Here is a 21,794-nt window from a genome sequence, read left to right as displayed (position 1 = left end):
CAAAATATTTGGAGCATTGTGGTGCCACAGCTGAAAGAACTGCTTCTAACCTTCGATGCTGTCTGTGTGAAGTTCACGTGTTCTTCCTGTGACTGTCTGAGTTTCTTTCCACGTTCCTAAGCCATCAGTAGATAAGGTAATCATATACCTACTTACCCCTAGTGAATAAGTCAATGGTAGTATCTTGGAGTTGAGGTTAATATGTAGAGGATAAAGAGATATTAATAATAGTGGGTTCTTAAGAGTTGGTGTCGCTGTTGTTCCTGTGTTTGTGATTCGAACTCAAAGTAAAGAAACTCGGTAGTCAATTTCTCCAAATAGTCTAGGGTACTATCACCACAAACTTTTTCTATTCCCATATGTCTGATTTTATTTCAGTGGCCTAACTATTACAACTGATGTGAACTTTGCTTTTAGTCACTTCTGGTAAAATCTGCAACTGAAGCCACATTCTTTAAAAATGCTTTCTCATCAGTTGCAAAATGATTTGATTTTTCTAATACTCTACTGAGATCATGTAAATGGTGGTGGGGAGGAGTAGTTTGGGGGTACAATTAAATACATTTGGAATAAGAAAACTCATGATCATGCACACGTTACCTGATAATTGTGGTACTCTGCTTTCTCTAAATTGGAGAACTATTGAATTAAATCTAAAAATCTTAAAATCCTGTGATTTATCTGAATATTTAACTTTAAATGGAGATATATTTGGGAGGTCCATGAACTACTTCCACCAGTATTTGTGTTCTTGATCCTCACTCGTTGAAAGCACGCATTCTACAAGGCAAGATAATTTGTCAGTTTGATTATATGCCTTTGGTGCTAGTGCTGGCACCTAACATTCTGTTTTGCCTGTTCTTTCTAAATAGGATATCACTGTTCACCATGATTTTGAACCACTAGCTCTGTTCCTCTTTCAAAGTTATGGTTGATGTTGAGTATTTCCAACATGCAGTATTTTTTTTCAGTAATAATTTTTCTCAAGACTGATTGAATCCTTTGGGACTCATGGGCCTGTCATCCATGTTAATATGAATCCTTATTGAACTGTTTTTATCTTTTTTTAAATCTACATTTTCCCTTAATTTTGTGGTTGCTGTCACTTTCTCCTTTACAGTCATAGCTTTCCTCTTTAAATTTGAACCTGATTAGAACCCACCTCCATGCCTTCCAGTAGAATTTGTATTAGGATCTGCCTGAGTCTCCCCAATGTAACATGTGCCACTTGTTCCACTTACTTCCTCCAACCTAGCTCTCGATTCCTGATCAGGTGGAAAATTTCTAATCAAGGCAGTATTGTGAGAAAATTATTTTTATAGCACTTAAAATCAGGCAGATATCACAATGTCATTGTTATACTGTTTCAATAAAAGTAGCAGAATTGCAGTATAATAGAACTAATGATGCTCATTTCAGTCTGCATCCAACCTTTGCTGCATTTGCATCCAAGATACAGTCTAGAAGCTCATACATTACAATAGCTAGCACGTTTTTAATCATCACTTGGTGCTTAATAGCATTATACTTGCAATATGTAGCTAGGTATACCAGTTGTGGCTTCACTGAACATTTAAACTTGTTTCTTGAGAGATGAGTGTAACTTCATTCTCAGGCTCATATCCATTCACTTTGTACAATTTCAGAGATGAAGTACGAGCTCCAATTCCACAAAAGCAAGAAATTCTGGTGGAACCTGAACCATTATTTGGTGGTAAGGTGTTTCAAAGAAAACAGTTTTGTTCAGGTTGTTTATATGTTTAATAGTGTAATTGTGTGTTGCAGGCTTCCAGATCATTTGAAGGATTGAGGAAGCTTTGATGATGCAGGACAAATGTATGTGTCTCTGTCCTCAGTCCTGTTAATTCCTGGTATTTTGCTGCTACATCCTGTTAAATTGTTTGGGTGAGACAAGTAAAATTAATGATCTTGTAGTCAGGGCTCTTCTTGGAAAGTGACCACAGAATGATTGAATTTCTCATACAGATAGAGGGTATAAATAGTTTTATCTAAAAATTGTGTATTATGCCAAAACAAGTCTAACTTGAAGAGGGAGGAGTTGGCTAGGATAGACTAAGGCCCATAGGATATAGAGAGCGACAGTTGAAGAGTTTCACCAAGATTTATCATGGAGCTCAACAGAAGTATATTCCTGTTAAGAGCAAGTAGAGTAAGGGAGGGAAGAGTAGTGGTAAATTGGGAAGACTTTAAAAAGCAGCAAAGAACCACTAAGCAAGCAGTAAGGACAGGGAAGACCCAGAAAGTGCTGGAGGAACTCAGCAGGTCAGGCAGCATCTATGGAGAGGAATAAGGAGTTGATGCTTCAGGTCGAGACCCTTCATCAGGATTGGAAAGGAAGGTGAGGGGAAGCCAGAATAATAAGGTAATTGGAGAGGACAGTGGATCATGAGAGAAGGGGAAGGAGGAGGAACACCAGAGAGGGAGGTGACGGGCAGTTGAGGAGAAGAGGAGGGTAAGGGGGAGCCAGGGTGTGGGGTGGAAAAAAATAAAAGGGGGAGGTGGAGAAATTACCAGAAGTTAGAGAAATAGATGTTCATGACATCTGGTTGGAGACTACCTAGGGAGATATCCACTGTCCCCTTGTATCAGATCCCTCCTTCTTGAGCCCTTTAGCTCTTCCACCTATCACCTCCCAGTTTCTTAATTCATCTTCCCTCTCCCACCCACCAACCGTCCCCCTCACCTGGTTTCACCTTTCACCTGCTAACTTGTACTCCTTCCCCTTCCTTTCCTTATTCTGGCTTCCTCCCCATTCCTTTCCAGTCCTGATGAAGTGTCTCGGCCGAAATGTCGACTGTTTATTCCTCTCCATAGATGCTGCCTCGCCTGCTGAGTTCCTCTAGCACTTTGTGAGTGTTCCTCAAGCTTTCCAGCATCTCCAGTATCTCTTGTGTTTATAAGGAAAGGGAAAATAAATTATGTAAGTAAACTAGCACAACATATAAAAACAGATAGTAAAAGTTTTTTATAATTTTATGAAGCAGAAAAGGGTAGTTAAAGGGAACATAGATCCTTTGGAAGAAAGGGGGGAATTAATGTTGGGTTATTTGGAATGTCTGAAGCCTTGAATGGCTATTTTTTGTTGGTCAGCAGAGGATGTAACTAACATGTCAAAGAGGGATCTTATGGCTGTGATGAGAGGTGAAGAGCTTGATGCAATCACAATCACTGAAGAAGTGGTGCTGAGCAAACTAGTAGGCTTAAAGGTAGACGGGTTGACTGGTGCTGTTGGAATGCAACCCAGGGTATTGAAAGAAAGTTATAACAGAGGCGTTTTAGATCATTTATAACAGTCCTCTGGACATTGGGCAGGTCATGGCCAATTGGAAGACAGTGAATATCATGCCACTGCTTAAAAAAAGGATATAGGAAAACAGCAAGTAACTGTAGACCAATCATCTTAATGTCTGTAGTCAGGAAGATGAAACAATCATTACGGAAAAAATAGTGAGGCGTTTGGATAGAATTGATTCCATCAGGCAGACGCAGTATGGATTCAGGAAGTGCAGGTCCTGTTTGACAAATCTACTGGAGTTCTTTGAGGATATGTTGAGCACAGTGGATAGAAGAGAACGGGTAGATGTGTACTTGGACTTCCAGAAGGCATTTGATAAGGTGCAGTGTAAAAGCCATATCCATAAGATAAGGATATATGGAGTTATGGGTAACATATTAGCATGGGTAGAGGATTGGTTAACCACTAGAAGGCAGAGAGGTGGATAAATGGGCGTTTCTATGATTGTCAGTCATTGGTGAGCAGAATGCCGCAAGGGTCAGTGCTGGACCCACAACTATTTGCAAAATACATTAGATATAGATTTAGGATGGATAAAAAGAGGAACTACTTTTCCTTGAGAACAGTGAATCTATGGAATTCTCTGCACAGGTAAGCAGTAGAAGCTTCCTCATTAAATATATTTAAGACACAGGTAGATTCTTGCATAGTAGGGGAATTAAGGGTTATGGGGCAGAAAGGGAGGGCTTTCATAGTCAGATCAGTCATAATCTTATTGAATGGTGGAGCAGGCTCAACAGGCCTGATGGACTACTTTTTTATGTTCATTCTCTTAATACTTGATAAAGTTTGTATTTAACTACTACATGCCCAAATCACCATCTCAAACATCTAAAGGTTGACACCAGTCTCCCTTCTAGTTTTCATCATTTGTTGGATGCCAAGTCTACCACCTCAGCCACTCTCATCTTTGATCTCCTTCTCCACCTGCTTTCCTTCTCCTCCTCGTCCTTCGCACCCACTTCCCCTTTTGCCTCTTAGAGCTAACTTCCATGTTAATTTAAGTATGTGCTGCTTATTATAACTTGTGTATGTTGCGGTAAATTTGGTCAGCTTTGCCTTTGCACTAACTTTAAACTATTTAGCAAAGTTTTATTAAAATTAAAATTTGCAAACTGTTTTTCATACACTCTGATCATGTTTATGCATTTCGCAGCCCCCAAACGGCGGAGACCTGCACGCTCAATATTTGATGGGTTCAGAGACTTTCAGACTGAAACAAGTGAGTATTTTATTTTTGAATTTGAAGAACTCTAAAAGTGAGAAATAACTTCAACTATTGCATGCATTATTCATGATGTGGAAGTTTGCACGGGAGAAATGCACTCAGTTAAACTTAAAATGCACTTTAGAAATTTCAATGCATGCTGTTCATTACTATTTGCTTGAGTCAGTTAACTTAAAGGCAATAATATTTAAAGCTCAAACATTGTGTTGCTGTGCACTTTGTGAAGGGTCCTTAATTTGGAACTTTTTCTTTAAATTGGCTGTTTGGTACAGTCGAGAGCTACCACAAGTCCTTTAATCTGCTATGCTACTGGTCCAAATGCTTCTGTATGATCATCATTTAAAGGGTCAGATTCTATAACCTAGTGCACCAAACAGTTGTTCCTAAATTTGTGCAAGGAGTATGACCTCCCTAGTACTTTTATCACTTGCGATTTGGTTGATGAGTTGTTGTCTGTAGTTTGGATCGACATTCCTATTTAGTTCTAAATGGTGGAACTTGATTAGTTTGTTTGACATTTATTCAGCAAGCTGCAGACTCATCTCGGTATCAGAACGGGCTGCTGTATAAATCCGATGAATCTTCCTACTCTGTTCTGTTGCCCTGTGATCTTTCAATGTGTTGCTAAAATGAGATGCTTTTCAATACAGTGGATCAGCAAGAGATGGACTTGGTTGACTGACATACAACTCCTAAATCTGATGTATTTGGCTTGGCTAGGAATTTAGTTTGCAGATAGACCACAGCCATCTCAGTTGTAATCCAATTCAAGAAGAGAGCTTGGAAATGAGGTTTCATCTTTGTATTGCCTACTATTACATACTAAAGCATTGGCAGCTGAGTTTGGAGCCTTGGAGAATGGAACTGCAAAAAAAAGCCAGGATACCTTTCTACTTAACTGCTAGATCCTGATTAGCTGTTCTGTCTAACAACCAAATATGTGACATCCTTTTCTCTGCCTTCACCGACACCATGATTTTCCAAACTTGCATCTGCCCCAAATTTTTTTCCTTCCTGCTATATCTCAACACCCCAAAAATAGTTTGATTTCTTGATCCTCAATTCTAGCCTAATGTATTAGACCCACCTGCCATCACTTCGTTAAGCACCTTTGCTCTGACCACCAGAACAGCTAGGATTTCCTGGTGGAGAGAGTGAACAGCTTCAAGTTCCTCGGTGTCAAGATCTCTGAGGATCTAACCTGGTCCCAACATATCAATGTAGCTATAATGGAGGCAAGACAGTGGCTATACTTTTATTAGGAGTTTGGAGAGATTTGGCATGTCAACAAATACACTCAAAAACTTCTATAGTTGTACTGTGGAGAGCATTCTGACGGGCTGCATCACTGTCTGGTATGGAGGGGCTACTGCACAGGACCGAAAGAAGCTGCAGAAGGTTGTAAATCTAGTCAGCTCCATCTTGGGCACTAGCCTACAAAGTACCCAGGACATCTTTAGGGAGCGGCATCTGAGAAAGGCAGCATCCATTATTAAGGACCTCCAACACCCAGGGCATGCCTTTTCTCACTGTTACCATCAGGTAGGAGGTACAGAAGCCTGAAGGCACACACTCAGTGATTCAGGAACAGCTTCTTCCCCTCTGCCATCCGATTCCTGAATGGACATTGAAGCTTTGGACACTACTTCACTTTTTTTAATATACAGTATTTTTGTTTTTTGCACATTCTTTAAATCTATTCAATATACGTAATTGATTTACTTATTTATTATTATGTTTTATTTATTATTTTTTCTCTCTCACACCACACGCCAGTGATAATTAAACTGATTCTGGCCAGCCATTTTCATTCTATTTCCTATTCCCACACCAGCATGTTTGTTCATAGGCTCTTCGACTGCCAAGCTGAGACTGATGCAAAACAGCACACATTCTCCTTGTCCCCAACCTGATAGCATGGCCATCAACTTCTCTACCTTATGGTAACCATTTCTGTCTGTTTCCACATCTCCACTCCATTTTCCCTTGTCAAACTGACCCCATTATCTCTTTCGCTTCACCAGTTCCTTCCCTATATTTCCTGGTTCACTGTCCTATCAGATTCCTTCTTTACCAGCCCTTTGCCACTTGCACCTGTCGTCTCCCAGCTTCTTGGATCATTCCCACTTTCCCCTCCCCCACCTGTCCATTTACTCCCGCCCGCAACCAAAGCTACCAATTCTTCTCCACATCCACCTCCCCATCCTTTTATACTGGCTATCCCTTCTTCCTGGGGAAAGGGTCTCAGTCTGAAGCATCAGCTGTCTTTTTTCCACCTGACCCAATGAGTGTTTTTGTGTGACATTATGTCAGTGTTTGCTGTATTTCGATGTGGGAACACTAAAATTTTCCAGTGTTTTCTTTTTTGCCATTTTGAACCCAAAATTCAGTGAACAACTGAGAAAAAAAGCTTGCTTTCACTTATGTAATTGATTTAGAGGATTAACTCTCATCTCTTTTACCACTGTATATTTATTAAAGCAAATGGCTCAATGTCAACCTTTACAACTGAGCGTGGGGAGGCCCAGGCTTATTCTTGCTACTCATAATCTCATTCTTACTGTTCACAACTCCCCTCATATTTTCTCATTACACTGAGGCGTGCTGCTAGATTCTTTTCTTTGAACAGAAAATTACTCTTCCAAACTTTTTTAGCAGAATTGAGCTGCCATTTATGATTTGGATTTGACTTAAGGGTTGCTAAAATACCCAAATAGGGCTAAGCTACAATTTTGGGCCCTTTCTGCTGTTAAAACTTAAACTGGACAGCATTCCTATGTGTACAATTCAACACTGACATCAAGTTATTGCTGTTTGAGCCACTCTTACTTGCCATAAAGTAGTCTAATGCAAAAATACTGAACTTTCAAATACATTCAGTGTATGTTTGTTTTTATACAATAGGTCCTCACTAAATGTGCCAGTAAAAAATTAGAGCGTTCAAGATTTTCTTATATTCAACTTTTTCTTGCCTCAAATTTTATTTTCCTTCCTGCAGATAATTTTGTATTGATCTAAATATTATGAAACACCAATTATTCTAGTCCCACTGAGGTTGAAAAATAGGCTTGGTCAAATGTTCCAAGTGCTTGTGTGCCAGAATTTGCTTCTGTTTAACTCAAATGAACAGAATTTCATCAGTTTTGTTTAACACACATGCTGTGCTATGTAGGAATTCAGACGTGTGTCTTTGAACATCTGCTCATGTCTCCGAGGATTATTCATGAAAATTTGGTATTACTTGGTCTGCACCGGTGCCAGATCACCCGTAGAGGGCAACAGTCTGCTTTTCCTGTTTTGCAATTTGCAATGTACTTACTGAACTTTTTAGGGAAGTTTAAAGGCAATAATCTGTGAGATCAAAATTGAAGCCGTAATGTACCATACAGATATTACCTAAGTAAATAAGTGTCTTGGAATCTAAAAATCTGTAGGAGCAACCTTACAATCTTCTTTACCCTTGATTCCCTGCACTGTTATGTGCTCAGCTTTCCCTTTTCCATTCATCCTTCTGTCTATAACCTGGATGGGACGGGGGGGTGGGGTGGCGGTGGTTCTTTAATTGCTACTTTCTGAAATTGTCTCACTAATAACAAGGCCATCTGTTATGATTTGACAGCAAGGAAAGTTGAATTAATTGTTTGTGTTTCAGTGTAGAAAAATAGACTTTTCCTGCTGAACATGCAGGAAGTGTATAAGGAATCAACTAATGTTTAATGCTTATATGCATGTGTATTCTATATTCTCATCCAAAATACTGGAGCGAAAACTTTAAACCTAGGTCGTTGACTTCTTTGCACAACTTGATTTTTAAAAAAAAAATTGACTATGAAATAACTTGTTATGAAATGGCAAGAAGGTAGAAGTGATTCTTTAATTACTTGATTAAAATTCTAGTAAACCGTACCTCATGGAAGAAGTGTTTAAGGTTTTTAGAAATAAAATGGGTGAGAATGTGCTCTAAGTATTGTCAGCCAACCTGTAATATGAAAACAAAATTTATTTTTGTTGCAACTTTATAACATCAAGGTAGCCATTCTGAGTGTGAAAATACAGTGCACGCATTAATGGACTAACACTGTGTGGTGATATGTTTGCAGTCAGACAGGAGCAGGAGCTGAGAAATGGTGGTCCAGTGGACAAGAAGCTAACCACTCTGGCTGACCTCTTCAGGCCACCCATAGACCTAATGCACAAAGGCAGCTTTGAAACGGTGAGGAATTGCATGAAATTGCAAATATAAGCATGAATGGAATACTATTGTTAGAGAGCTGCAAACATTATGTTGCCCAGACTTTGTACTAGCCAATTATGATGTGATTGTCAACACCCATTCTAATAAAGGAAAAAGTCTGTCAGCAATTTCTTGAGTACAAAACATTTAGTAGTCAAAATTGTTGTCAGTTGATTCCTGCTTCACTCAGAATGTGGTTTTGAATCATCTCCATTGAAATCTGCATTAGCAAGTTTTACTGAGCATTTCAAGTAGTTATGAAATAGTTTCAACCATTTAAAAAAACTTACTAAAATATGGCGCAAGCTGTACATAAATAAAGAATGCTGTTTAATTCTGTCTTTGGCCATAAAAGGCAAGATTAAAAATGTTTGTAAAGACTTCCTATAGATGTTGCATAAGCTGTATGTAAATAAAAATTGCTGTGTAATTGTCTTTGGCCATAAAAGGTAAGATTAAAAATATTTTTAAAGACTTCCTAAAAATGTTGCATAAGCTGTTAGTAAATCATAATTAAACAGCAATTTTTTACTTGGCTGTAAAAGTGTGTATGTGTGTGTGTATATATAATTTCTTCAAATTTCCTCACATGTTATGAAACTCCACATTAACTTTTCTATCATTTGCTAATTAAGCATCTGCCTTCATACTTTGTAAAATATTTAAAGCTGTTTAAAAATTATGCATTTATTTGGATTGTACTCTTTGGGGAAAATCTTCAGCCCGATTGGCAAACTGCTTGACATCACAGTTGATGGTGATCCCTCCAGATGTGATATTTGGCTGAAGCCAATATTGGGAAAGATCATCTATGTGCCGTTATGATCGGTAAATATATGGCATCTTTCTTCAGAATGCTGCTTTGCATCTGATTGCAAAGCAGGGATAATTATTTTCATTTGTATAGTTTTCTTTTCCAATATAGTCACATAATTGATGATTCTGCTGTTGAAAGTTTGCTTAAATTGGTGCAGTCTTTCATTTTTGGCTTTTTTTGATTTTTGGGAGGGGGCGCGGGGCTCTATTAAGCACTGTTTTCAATGAGAAAGGATATTTTAGTAACTTACTCCCATTGCTTTGAAGTAAATGTCCAGTGCTGGCTAGAAGTCACGTGTGGCCTCGGCAAATGTCCAGAATTTGAAGCCTTGCTGCTTTTAATAGGGATAGCACTAACATTGTTCTATTTGAGTGATGGAATGCCACATAGTGGTATCCTACTTTTCACAGACTTAATTGTGGAAGCGTATAGAATCAGATCTTAAAGTTTTAAAAATACCTATTGTCACTATGTTTAGTCTGTTTTGTTTCTATTGCCTCATCCATACTTTCTACCTTCCCAGTTAGATTATTCCAAATATGTGTTGAACTCTGTAAAGTGGTTTAATATGTAAATTATTTTACATATTATGGTTTTGACTTTGAGTCCATTCATTCATTTAATCAAAGCAAACAATTTTGTAGTTTTTAATTTTAGTTAAATTCTTTAATGTGTAGACAATTAAATTACATTTTATTGAAAATTAGACTTGCTTACAAACCCCAGCAATGGCTTGCACTACCTGATGCAGCCCTGAGCCCCAACTGAATACCACAATACTGTCCAATGTAGATAGCCTTTAAATGCTAAACCATGGGGCAGCTTGTTGCTGCGAGGGCAGAGCAGAAAGCAGGGATTTGCATCAGCTTCCCAGCACAGAAGAGTACAACAGCAGGAAGCCTGAGTCTGTGCCATATTCTTAGTGTAGCATGTGCAGTTGCCTTTTGAAAATACAACAGTGTAAGTATCTGTGAGTGCTTTAATGATCTAGCTCTCTATGGGGTAGTGCTAAGCAGAGCACCAGTGTACTAGCACATCTTCTCATCAAGTTTTCTAGAACTACTTTCCCACCAAGCCTGCATGGTTTGCTTCATTTAAGTCCATGTCTAGTTTCTGATTTGATGGTGTGGTTCTTCAATTAAATGTAGAATTCCATCATACTTTAGTTATTTTTCTTCAAAGATTTAATTTTGTTTTAATCTACAATATGAGAGGGAGAAGGGAAAATCGGAAGTGTCAGTATTACAGTTGAACAAAGGGGACTATGGACCCATGAGGGAGGAGCTGGCCAAAGTTGACTGGAAAGATACCCTAGCAGGGATGACAGTGGAACAACAATAGCAGGTATTTCTGGGAATAATACAGAAGGTGCAGGATCAGTTCATTCTAAAGAGGAAGAAAGATTCTAAGGGGAGTAAGGGGCGACCGTGGATGACAAGGGAGGTCAAGGACAGTATAAAAATGAAAGAGAGGAAGTATAACATAGCAAGGATGAGCGGGAAGCCAGAGGATTGGGAGACTTTTAAGGAGCAACAGAAGATAACTAAAAAGGCAATACGGGGAGAAAAGGATGAGGTATGAAGGTAAGCTAGCCAAGAATATAAAGGAGGATAGTAAAAGCTGCTTTAGGTATATGAAGAGGAAAAAATTAGCTAAGACCAAAGTTGGCCCCTTGAAGACAGAAACGGGTGAAATTATTATGGGTAACAAGGAAATGGCAGACGAGCTGAACAGGTACTTTGGATCTATCTTCACTAGGGAAGACACAAACCATCTCCCACATGTAATAGTGGCCAGAGGACCTAGGGTAACGGAGGAACTGGAGGAAATTCGCATTAGGCAGAAAATGGTGTTGGGTAAACTGATGGGATTGAAGGCTGATAAACCCCCAGGGCCTGATGGTCTGCATCCCAGGGTGCTTAAGGAGGTGGCTCTAGAAATTGTGAACGCATTGGTAATCATTTTCCAATGTTCTATAGATTCAGGATAAGTTCCTGTGGATTGGAGGGTAGCTAATGTTATCCCACTTTTTAAGAAAGGAGGGAGAGAGAAAACAGGCAATTATAGACCAGTTAGTCTGACATCAGTGGTGGGGAAGATGCTGGAGTCAATCATAAAAGATGAAATGGCGGCATATTTGGATAGCAGTAGCAAGATAGGTCCGAGTCAGCATGGATTTACGAAGAGGAAATCATGCTTGACTAATCATCTGGAATTTTTTGAGGATGTAACTAAGAAACTGGACATAGGAAAGCCAGTGGATGTAATGTACCTGGACTTTCAAAAAGCCTTTGATAAAGTCCCACATAGGAGGTTAATGGGCAAAATTAGAGCATGTGGTATTAGGGGTAGGGTACTGACATGGATAGAAAATTGGTTGGCAGACAGGAAACAGAGTAGGGATTAAGGGGTCCTTTTCAGAATGGCAGGCAGTGGTGACTAGTGGGGTACTGCAAGGCTCGGTGCTGGGACCGCAGCTATTTACAATATACATTAATGATTTAGATGAAGGGATTAAAAGTAACAGAAAATTTACAGATGACACAAAGCTGGGTGACAGTGTGAAATGTGAGGAGGATGTTATGAGAATGCAGGGTGACTTGGACAGGTTGGGTGAGTGGGCAGATGCAGTTTAATGTGGATAAATGTGAGGTTATCCACTTTGGTGGCAAGAATGGGAAGGCAGATTACTACCTGAATGGTGTCAAGTTAGGAAAAGGGGAAGTACAACGAGATCTGCGTGTCCTTGTTCATCAGTCACTGAAAGTAAGAATACAGGTACAGCAGGCAGTGAAGAAAGCTAATAGCATGTTGGCCTTCATAACAAGGGGATTTGAGTATAGGAGCAAAGGGGTCCTTCTGCAGTTGTACAAGGCCCTGGTGAGACCCCACCTGGAGTATTGTGTGCAGTTTTGGTCTCCAAATTTGAGGAAGGACATTCTTGCTATGGAGGGAGTAGGTTCACTGGGTTAATTCCAGGGATGGTGGGAATGTCATATGTTGAAAGATTGGAGTGACTGAGCTTGTATACACTAGAATTTAGAAGAATAAGAGGGGATCTGATTGAAACATATAAGATTATTAAGGGATTAGATGCGCTAGAGACAGGAAACATGTTCCTGATGTTGGGGGAGTCCAGAACCAGAGGCCTTGGTTTAAGAATAAGGGGTAGACCATTTAGAACGGAGTTGAGAAAAAACTTTTTCACTCAGGGGGTTGTGGATCTGTGAAATGGTCTGCCTCAAAATGCAGTGGAGGTCAATTCTCCGGATTCTTTCAAGAAAGAGTTAGATAGAGCTCTTAAAGATAGCGGAGTGAAGCGATATGAGGAGAAGGCAGGGACAGGGTACTGATTCTGGATGATCAGCCATGATCACAGTGAATGGCAGTGCTGGCTCGAAGGGCCGAATGGCCTACTCGTGCACCTATTGTCTGTTGATTCTATTTCAGTACCCAAGCTTACTTCCAGACTAATGTCCATTTCATTTGGTCCTGTGATGTGCAGTTGGAACATGGAATGAGTATGAATGGAATTGTATCGAGCTGTTGATAAGACTTAGTCGTTACCTACATACTTTTTCTCCCCATATCATTCAGCCACAACCCTATCTCTGAAATGCCCTTTGAGAAACTGTTGCTTGTCTGTCAAGTGTGGTCCCTACTGGTTTCTTGTTGGCTCTAAATTTGCAGAATTTTGCTGAAAGTAAGTATTTTTCAACAAGTATAGGTGAAGTTTTTGCTCCTTTGTGAGAGAGTTTCAATTTAATGGCTCATCGGAGGGTCAGTAACTGACAGTTGAGGAATCCTTCAGCACCTGCACTGGAATGTCAGCTTAGAACTCATGTTCAGGCATCTGGAGTGGAACATCTACCTTATGATTCACAGGCGGGAACACATTAGGGAAATAATTTGAGACTGGAATTGATTAAAAAATGCTATGATCTACAAATGGAATAAATATGTCTGGTAACAAAAATGCTTCTGTATTTGTGTACTGAGAAGAATTAGACTTATGATGATATGGCAACTGCCATTTGTGTCTCCTCAGATTCTTGACCAAAAAAAAACAAGACTTGATTTTTTTTTATTTTTCATCTTTGTAATGAGACTTGGTAATCTTGCAGTCAACAAAAATTCAGAACTAAGTTCAAGTAAGGTAGACAGCTAAGGAAATTCAGAGAAATTTCTTCAAAGGTTGAAACAAATGGCCTGTACAATTCAGAAGGAAGCCATCGTTTTATAAAGGAAACTGGCAAGATGCCTGGTACTAGAAAAGATTGATTGTATTTAAAAGTGTATAGTGATGCCTACTGGAAAAAGGGGAATGACATGTGTTTTCCAGAAATAAATTGCTCAGCTATAAATGCTGAAGGAAACCCTTTTAAATATTATACGAAACATGAAAAGTTGGCGTTTTAAAATTGGTTTCAGTATTTTTTTTCCCTCCCAATTTGATGTTGAAAGTGGGGGCCTGAATTAAGTTACTTAAAATTTACAATTGGTACAGACTCCTTTCTACTAGACTGGATGTTATAGCAGGTTCTGGATGTGCCATTATGTAACAAAAAGCAGATTTTCATTCATTTTAATTAGCTGCCTCATGGTTTTTGGATGATCCACAAAAGGGTATGTCTTATTTCTATTTAAACCAGTCATGACCTTGTATACATCTGTTACATTTTCACTCATCTTTTGCTCAAAGAAATACGTAAGCACCATCTACAATCCAAGCTCAAAGATGAAACAAGACTTTCCCCGTTTAATTCTTTGTTTTGCATCAGTATTATCTTGAATGCTATTATATTGTCCATATCCTAGATTGCTTTCAAGATGCTTATGTTATCTCCTCTTGTGCTAAAACTGACTATTCCTCAGTGTTTGAAGTTAACCAAATCTAACTCCAGATACAATGCTGTCATAGCTGGAGGACATACGGCTGTCTTCCTGGAGAAGGTGCAAGGAAAAGCTTAATGCTTTGATTGGCTGAGGACTGATTCTGGGTGTGCGAGTAATAGTTCTAGACTCTAAATGTCAGCTAAAATGTAATGTTAACCTGATTAAGTAAACACAATTTAAGGCAGCAGTTGGTATATGAGAGAAGTCCGGGGAAAGAAATTTAATGGTATACTGTCCTTGTGCAAATTCTTACGGTTGCTTAATCATCTGGAGCGCATACATGAAGAGACGTGGTAGTGTAGCAATTAGCATGATGTTATTACAGCTCAAGGTGTCTGAGTTCAGAGTTCAATTCTGGTGTTGTCTATTAGGTGTTTGTGTGTCCTCCCCATGAACGCATGTGTTTTCTCCAGGTGCCCCGGTTTCCTCCTGCATTCCAAAGATGTATCGGATGATAGGTGAATTGGTCATAGTAAGTTGTCCTGTTATTGGGCTAAGATTAAATAGGTGGGTTGTTGACTGGCTGGCTCGTTGGGCAAGAAGGGGCTGTTCTTTATAGCTCTAAATAAATAAACAAATAAAAGTGTTTCATTGGGATGATATGATAATCAAAGATTTTTTTTATTTTTATAGGGTTTTTTGATTTATGCATCAAGTTTCAGAGACAATATTCTCAAAGTTCAATGTAAATTTATTATCAAAGTATATACCGTTGGAAAAAAATTGTTAACCCTTTGCAATTACCTGATTTTCAGCATTAATTATTCTTAAATTGTGGTATGATCTTCATCTAAGTCACAATAATAGACAACCATAATCTATCTAAACTAATAATACACAAACAATTGTATTGCTTGTCAATACTGAGTACATCATTTAAACAACCACAGTCTGGGTTCAAAAAAGTTTGTGAACCTGTGGGGTAATGCCTTGTACAAAAGCTATTTGGAATCAGGTGTTCCAACCAATGAAATGAGATTGGAGGTGTGGGTTGTAGAGGTGCCCTGCCCTAATTTAAAAAAAGGCACACAAACTCAGATTACTGATAGAGCCTAATGTTCTCAAGAAAGATCTGTTTATGCCTTGATCAAAACAACTTTCCGAGGTCCTTAGAAGAATTATAGAGATGCATGAAGCTGGAAAAGGCTACAAAAGTATTTCTAAAGACCTGAGTGTTCATCAGTCCACAGTAAGAGAAATTGTCTCCAAATGGAGGAAATTTAGTACCGTTGCTACTCTCCCTTGGAGGGGGTGTCCTGCAAAGATCACACCAAGAGTACAACATGCAGTGCTGAAGGAGGTGAAAAAGGGCCCAAGGGTAACAGAAAAAGACCTGCAGAAATCTCTAGAACTTGCTAAAATCTCTGTTCAAGTGTCCAGTATAGGAAAAACACTGAATGAGAATATCTATGCTCCAAGCCTACACTGATATCGCTTCCCAACTTCTCCTGTGCTGCATCGATGACTACATTGGTGCTGCTTCCTGCACCCATGTAGAGCTCATAGACTTCATAAACTTTGCCTCCAATTTCCACCCTGCCGTCAAATTTACCTGGTCCATTTTCTCCCCTTTCTGTCTCTGGAGCCAGCTTATATATACTGATGGTCATTATAAAACTCACATTCTCGCAGCTACCTGGACTATACCTCTTCCCATCCTGTTACTTGTAAAAACGCCATCCCCTACTCTCAGTTCCTCCATCTTCGCTACAACTGCTTTCAGGATGAGGTGTTTCATTCTAGAACTAAGAAGATGTCCTCTTTCAAAGAAAGGGGCTTCTCTTCATCCACCATCAGTGCTGCTCTCAACTGAATCTTTTCCATTTTGTGTACATCTGTCCTTACCCCATCTTCTCGTCACCCCACCAGGGACAGGGTTCCTCTTATCCTCACCTACCATCCCACCAGCCTCTGTGTCCACACATAATTCTCCATAACTTCAGCCATCTCCAGCGGGATTCCACTACCAAGCACATACCTCCCTCCCTCCCCACTTTTTGCTTTCCGCAGGGATTGCTCCCTATGCGACTCCCCTGCCCACTGATCTCCCTCCTTGCAAGCAGAGCAAGTGTTACACCTGCCCCTACACCTCCTCCCTCACTACCATTTGGAGCCCCATACAGTTTTTCCTGGTGAGGCGACACTTAACCTGTAAATCTGTTGGGGTCATCTACTGAATCTGGAGCTCTCGGTGTGACCTCTTGCATATTGGTGAGATACAATGCAGATTGGGAGACCACTTTGCTGAGCACATAAACTCCTGTTTGTTAGAAAAACATGATCTCCCAGTGGCCATTCATTTTACAAACAGTTCCACTTCCCATTCCCATTCTGACGTGATGGTCCATGGCCGCCTCTACTGTCGCGATGAGGCTGTACTCAGGATGGAGGAACACCACCTTATATTCTGTCTGGGTAGGCTCTAACCTGATGGCATTAACATCAATTTCTCAAACTTCTGGTAATTCCCCTCCGCCCCACCCACCATTCCCCATTCCTATTTCCCTCTCTCACCTATCTCCTTATCTGGCTATTACCTCCTTCTGGTGCTCCTCACCTCTTCCTTCCATGGCCTTCTGTTCTCTCCTATCAGATTCCTCCTTCTCTAGCCTTGTATCTCTTTCACCAATCAATTTCCCAACTCTTTACTTCACACTCCGCCCCTCCACCAGTTTCACCTATCACCTTGTCTTCCTCCCCTGCATCCACTTTCTTATTCTGACTCATCTTTTTTTCCAGTTCTGATGAAGGGTTTCAGCCTGAAAAGTCGACTGTAGATTTTTTCCATGGATGCTGCCTGGCCTGCTGAATTCCTCCAGCATTTTGTGTGTGTTGCTTGGATCCAGCATCTGCAGATTTTCTCCTGTTTGTGAACAAGAATGGTATTCATGGAAGGATACCATGGAGGAAGACCACTGCTCTCCAAAAAAAAAACATTGGTGCACATCTCAAGTTTGCAAAAGACCACCTGGATGTTTTCATGATGCTTCTGGGACAGTGTTCTGTGGAGAGATGAGACAAAAGTTGAACTTTTTGACAGAAGTGCACACTGCTAACACCAAAACCTCACTTCAACTGTGAAGCATGGGGCAGGAGCATCATGGTATAGGGCTGCTTTGCTCCCTTAGGGCAGCTTGCAATCATTGAGGGAACAATGAATTCAAAAGTGTGTCAAGACATTTTACGGGAGAATGTCAGGGTAGTAGACCGTCAGTTGAAGTTTATTAGAAGGTGGATGATGCAACAAGACAATAATCCAAAAGATAAGAGTAAATTAACAATAGTAGTTTAAAAAGAAGAAAAGTCAAAGTCCAGACCTTAACCCAATTGAGATGCTGTGGCATGACCAGAGATACTGTTCATGCAAGGTATCCCAGAGATATTGATGAACTGAAACAGTTTTGTTTGGAGGAATGGTCTAAAATTCCTCCTCGCCGTTGTGCAAGTTTCATCAGCAGCTACAGGAAACATTTGGTGGAGGTTATTGCTGCTAAAAGAGGCTCTACCAGTTATTAAATACAAGGGTTCGCATACTTTTTCCAACCTGGACTGTGAATGATTAAACAATGTGTTCAATAAAGACATGAAAAGAACAATTGTTTGTGTGTTATTAGTTCAGATAGACTGTGCTTGTCTATTATTGTAACTTAAAAATAAGACCACATTTTATGAATAATTAATTCAGAAAACCAGATAATTGCAAAGGGTTCACAAACTTTTTCTTGCATCTGTATATGTCACCATATGCGTGCCTGAGATGCAATTTCTTGTGCACATACTCAATAAATCCATTATAGAATAATAATCATAATAGAATTAATGAATGACCTCACCAACATGGGCATTCAACCAGTGTGAAAATACAGAAGGAAATAAATAATTTTAAGTAAATAAGCATAACTATCGAGAACATGGAGAGGAAAAGTCTTTGAAAGCAAGTCCATAGGTTGTGGGAATAGTTCAGTTGATGGGGCAAGTGAAGTTGATAGAAGTCATCCCCTTTGGTTCAAGAGCCTGATGATTGAGGGGTAATAACTGTTCCTGAGCCTGGTGATGTGAGTTCTGAGGCTCCTGTATCTTCTTGATGGCAGCAATAAGAAAGCATGATCTGGGTGGTGGGAGACCTTGATGATGGATGCTGCTTGCCTGCGACAATGCTCCATGTGCTCAATGGTGGGGATGGTTTTACCTGTGATGGAATTGGCCATATCCACCACTATTTATAGGATTTTCCATTCAAGGGCGTTGGTGTTTTCATACTAGTCCATGATGCAGCCAGTCAATATACTCTCCACGATACATCTATAGAATTTTGTCAGAGTTTTAGATGTCATGCCAAATCTTCGCAAACTCCAAAGGAAGGAAGGTCACTGCTATGCATTCTTCTTAATTGTACTTACATGCTGGGCCCTGGACTGGTCCGTCGAAATGATCACTGAGGAATGCAAAGTTGCTGACCCTCTGATGAGGACTGACTCATTGTTCCCTCCTGAAGTCAGTAATCAGCTCCACATAAAATTATCAAAGTGTACATTATTTCGGATGTGATTTATATATCATAGTAGTCTAGTTTGACCATGTATAAATCTCATTCGATAGTGATTTTTGGAAGGAAGCAACAGTTAGAAGACACTTGATCCAAGAATATCTGAATTACATTTGCAGTGTTAGAATGTGCACAACTAAAAGGGAAGAAATTCGGGAGGCTGGTAGAATAGTTCAGGACTATTCATTGCTAAATTTGCATTGATTGTATTATTGACTGTTGCACAGTATCAACCTAATTTCTGTAAGCCTTACAGAATCTTTGGTTGAATGTTCTCATGTGTGTGGTTTTGATGTCTAGTTTGTGTGCTCAAACCCAGTTTTGCTCATCTGACTCATCTTACAGAGATTGTGGACAGTACAGCTTCTCCTATTTCCCTGTCAGAATCTCACATCAGTTTGAGGCCAGTTCTTTCTTTTAGTGCGTGTGAATCAGTGGTTATTCTAAGGAACCAGAGGCAGAAATGCTGGAGACTCTGGGTGTGTCTATTTCTTTACCAGTTTGTGTAATGGTTCTACAGAATACATTTGTTTATGCATGCAAATTCCCATACGTTTTATAATTTTGCTTAATATTTATTATAAAATTACAGCATTCCATTCCTTCCTTCTTTGGACAGGCAAAAGAGTCAGGACAGTTGCAGAACAAGTGGTTGATGGTAAATATCCAGAATGTGCAAGACTTTGCCTGTCAGTGCTTGAATCGTGATGTTTGGAGCAATGAGGCAGTGAAAACCATCATTCGAGAACACTTCATCTTTTGGCAGGTACAGGGGAATGAGTGGGTCAAGGTATTACAAGCTTCAGGGAATACATTCAGTATATTCTTTCTCTTGAAATGAAAGTAACACCTCTACCATGATATCTTATACTTCACTTCCTTGAAATTGGTTCCAGTTAAAAGAATAGCATTTTTTTTTCTGTTGCTGTAATTGTTATGGCGAATAATGCTGATATTACACTTGCCTGCCTGCCTGCCTGCAAAGTTAGAATAGATATGCATGTGTGTAAAAGCTTACCTTTCATTACTTACACTTGGGAAATTAGGCATGCCCTTACATAGAGCAATGCAGCATGTGTTCAGTCCCTTTGGATAGAGTGTCCACGTCATCCGCAGTGCCACCCAGCTTGTCCCAGTTTCCTGCATTTTTTTTCTTTTTCGTTCCTATTTCAAAACCATTTGATGCCACCAGTCTTTTCACATGTGCTCCTCATGGCCCAGTTCTGCGCTATGCAGCTCAACTGCTCCTCAACTTTTCCTTCGGCACTGCTCCCCAACTTTTCCTTCGGTACATTGACGACTACATTGGTGCTGCTTCCTGCACCCATGCTGAGCTCGTCAATTTCATCGACTTTATTTCTAACTTCCACCCAGCCCTCAAATTCACTTGGTCTATCTCGGACACTTCTCTCCCCTTTCTCGATCTCTCGGTCTCCATCTCCAGAGACAGACTGTCCACTGACATCTTCTACAAGCCCACTGACTCTCATAACTACCTCAACTATACCACTTCCCACCCCGCCACATGCAAAAATGCCATTCCCTATTCCCAGTTCCTCCGTCTCCGCCGCATCTGCTCCGAGGATGAGGTTTCCAGGACATCTCAAATGTCCTCTTTCTTTAAGGATCGTGGTTTCCCTTCTGCTGTCATCAATGATGCCCTCACCCGCATCTCCTCCATTTCCCGCACTTCAGATCTCACCCCATCCTCCCGCCACCACAACAAGGGCAGAGTTCCCCTTGTCCTCACCTACCACCCCACTAGCCTCCGGATCCAGCACATTATCCTCCGCAACTTCCACCACCTTCAACAGGACCCCACCACTAAGCACATCTTTCCCTCTCCACCCCTCTCCACCTTCCGCAGGGATCGATCCCTCCATGACTCCCTGGTCCGCACATCCCTCCCCACGGATCTCCCACCTGGCATTTATCCCTGTAAGTGCAAGTGCTACACCTCCTCTCTTGCCACCGTTCAGGGCCCCAGACAGTACTTCCAAGTGAGGCAACACTTCACTTGTGAGTCTGTTGGAGCCATCTATTGAATCCAGTGCTCCCGGTCCAGCCTCCTCTACATAGGTGAAACCCGACGCAGATTGGGGGACCGCTTCATTGAGCACCTCCGCTCTGTCCGCCAAAACAGACAGGATCTCCCAGTAGCCACCCACTTCAACTCTGCTTCCCACTCTCATTCAGATATATCCATACATGGCCTCCTCTACTGCCATGATGAGGCTAAACTCAGGTTGGAGGAGCAACACCTCATATACCGTCTAGGTAGACTCCAGCCCCTTGGTTTGAACATAGAATTCTCCAACTTCCGGTAATTCCCTCCACCTCCCTTCCCCTATCCCTGTGTCACTCTGCCCCCTCCCCCAGCTGCCTACCACCTCCCTCATGGTCCCACCTCCTTCTACTACCCATTGTGTTTTCCCCTTTTCCTTCTTCACCTTTCCTGCCTATCACCTCCCTGCCTCCCTTCCCCCACCCCTTTATCTTTCCCCGTACTGGTTTTTCACCTGGAACCTACCAGCCTTCTCCTTCCCACCCTCCCCCTACCTTCTTTATAGGGCCTCTGCCCCTTCCCCCTACAGTCCTGATGAAGGGTTCTGGCCCAAAACGTCGACTCATTGTTTCCACGGATGCTGCCCGACCCGCTGAGTTCCTCCAGCGTGTTGTGAGGGTTGCTTTGACCCCAGCATCCGCAGATTATTTTGTGTTTAAGCTCAACTAGGTATATCTCTATATGCAAAATCA

The 21,794-nt window shown here is 40.7% G+C and overlaps 1 protein-coding gene across 1 annotated transcript in view; it reads left to right on the top strand.

Moving 5' to 3' along the window:
* Nucleotides 1–21,794, top strand: part of ubxn7 (UBX domain protein 7) — a 130,148-nt gene that overhangs the window by 46,304 nt on the left and 62,050 nt on the right. Inside the window, exons 3-6 of the mRNA XM_072255752.1 lie at nucleotides 1,647–1,714; nucleotides 4,473–4,538; nucleotides 8,645–8,757; nucleotides 19,657–19,803. Coding sequence (XP_072111853.1) covers nucleotides 1,647–1,714; nucleotides 4,473–4,538; nucleotides 8,645–8,757; nucleotides 19,657–19,803 — 394 coding nt within the window. The remainder of the gene's footprint in view (nucleotides 1–1,646; nucleotides 1,715–4,472; nucleotides 4,539–8,644; nucleotides 8,758–19,656; nucleotides 19,804–21,794) is intronic.

The sequence above is a fragment of the Mobula birostris genome, chromosome 4, assembly GCF_030028105.1.
Source record: "Mobula birostris isolate sMobBir1 chromosome 4, sMobBir1.hap1, whole genome shotgun sequence".
Taxonomy (NCBI): Eukaryota; Metazoa; Chordata; class Chondrichthyes; order Myliobatiformes; family Myliobatidae; genus Mobula; species Mobula birostris.
The sequence above is the reverse complement of the archived record's forward strand: the minus strand, read 5'-3'. Positions and strand labels throughout refer to the sequence as shown.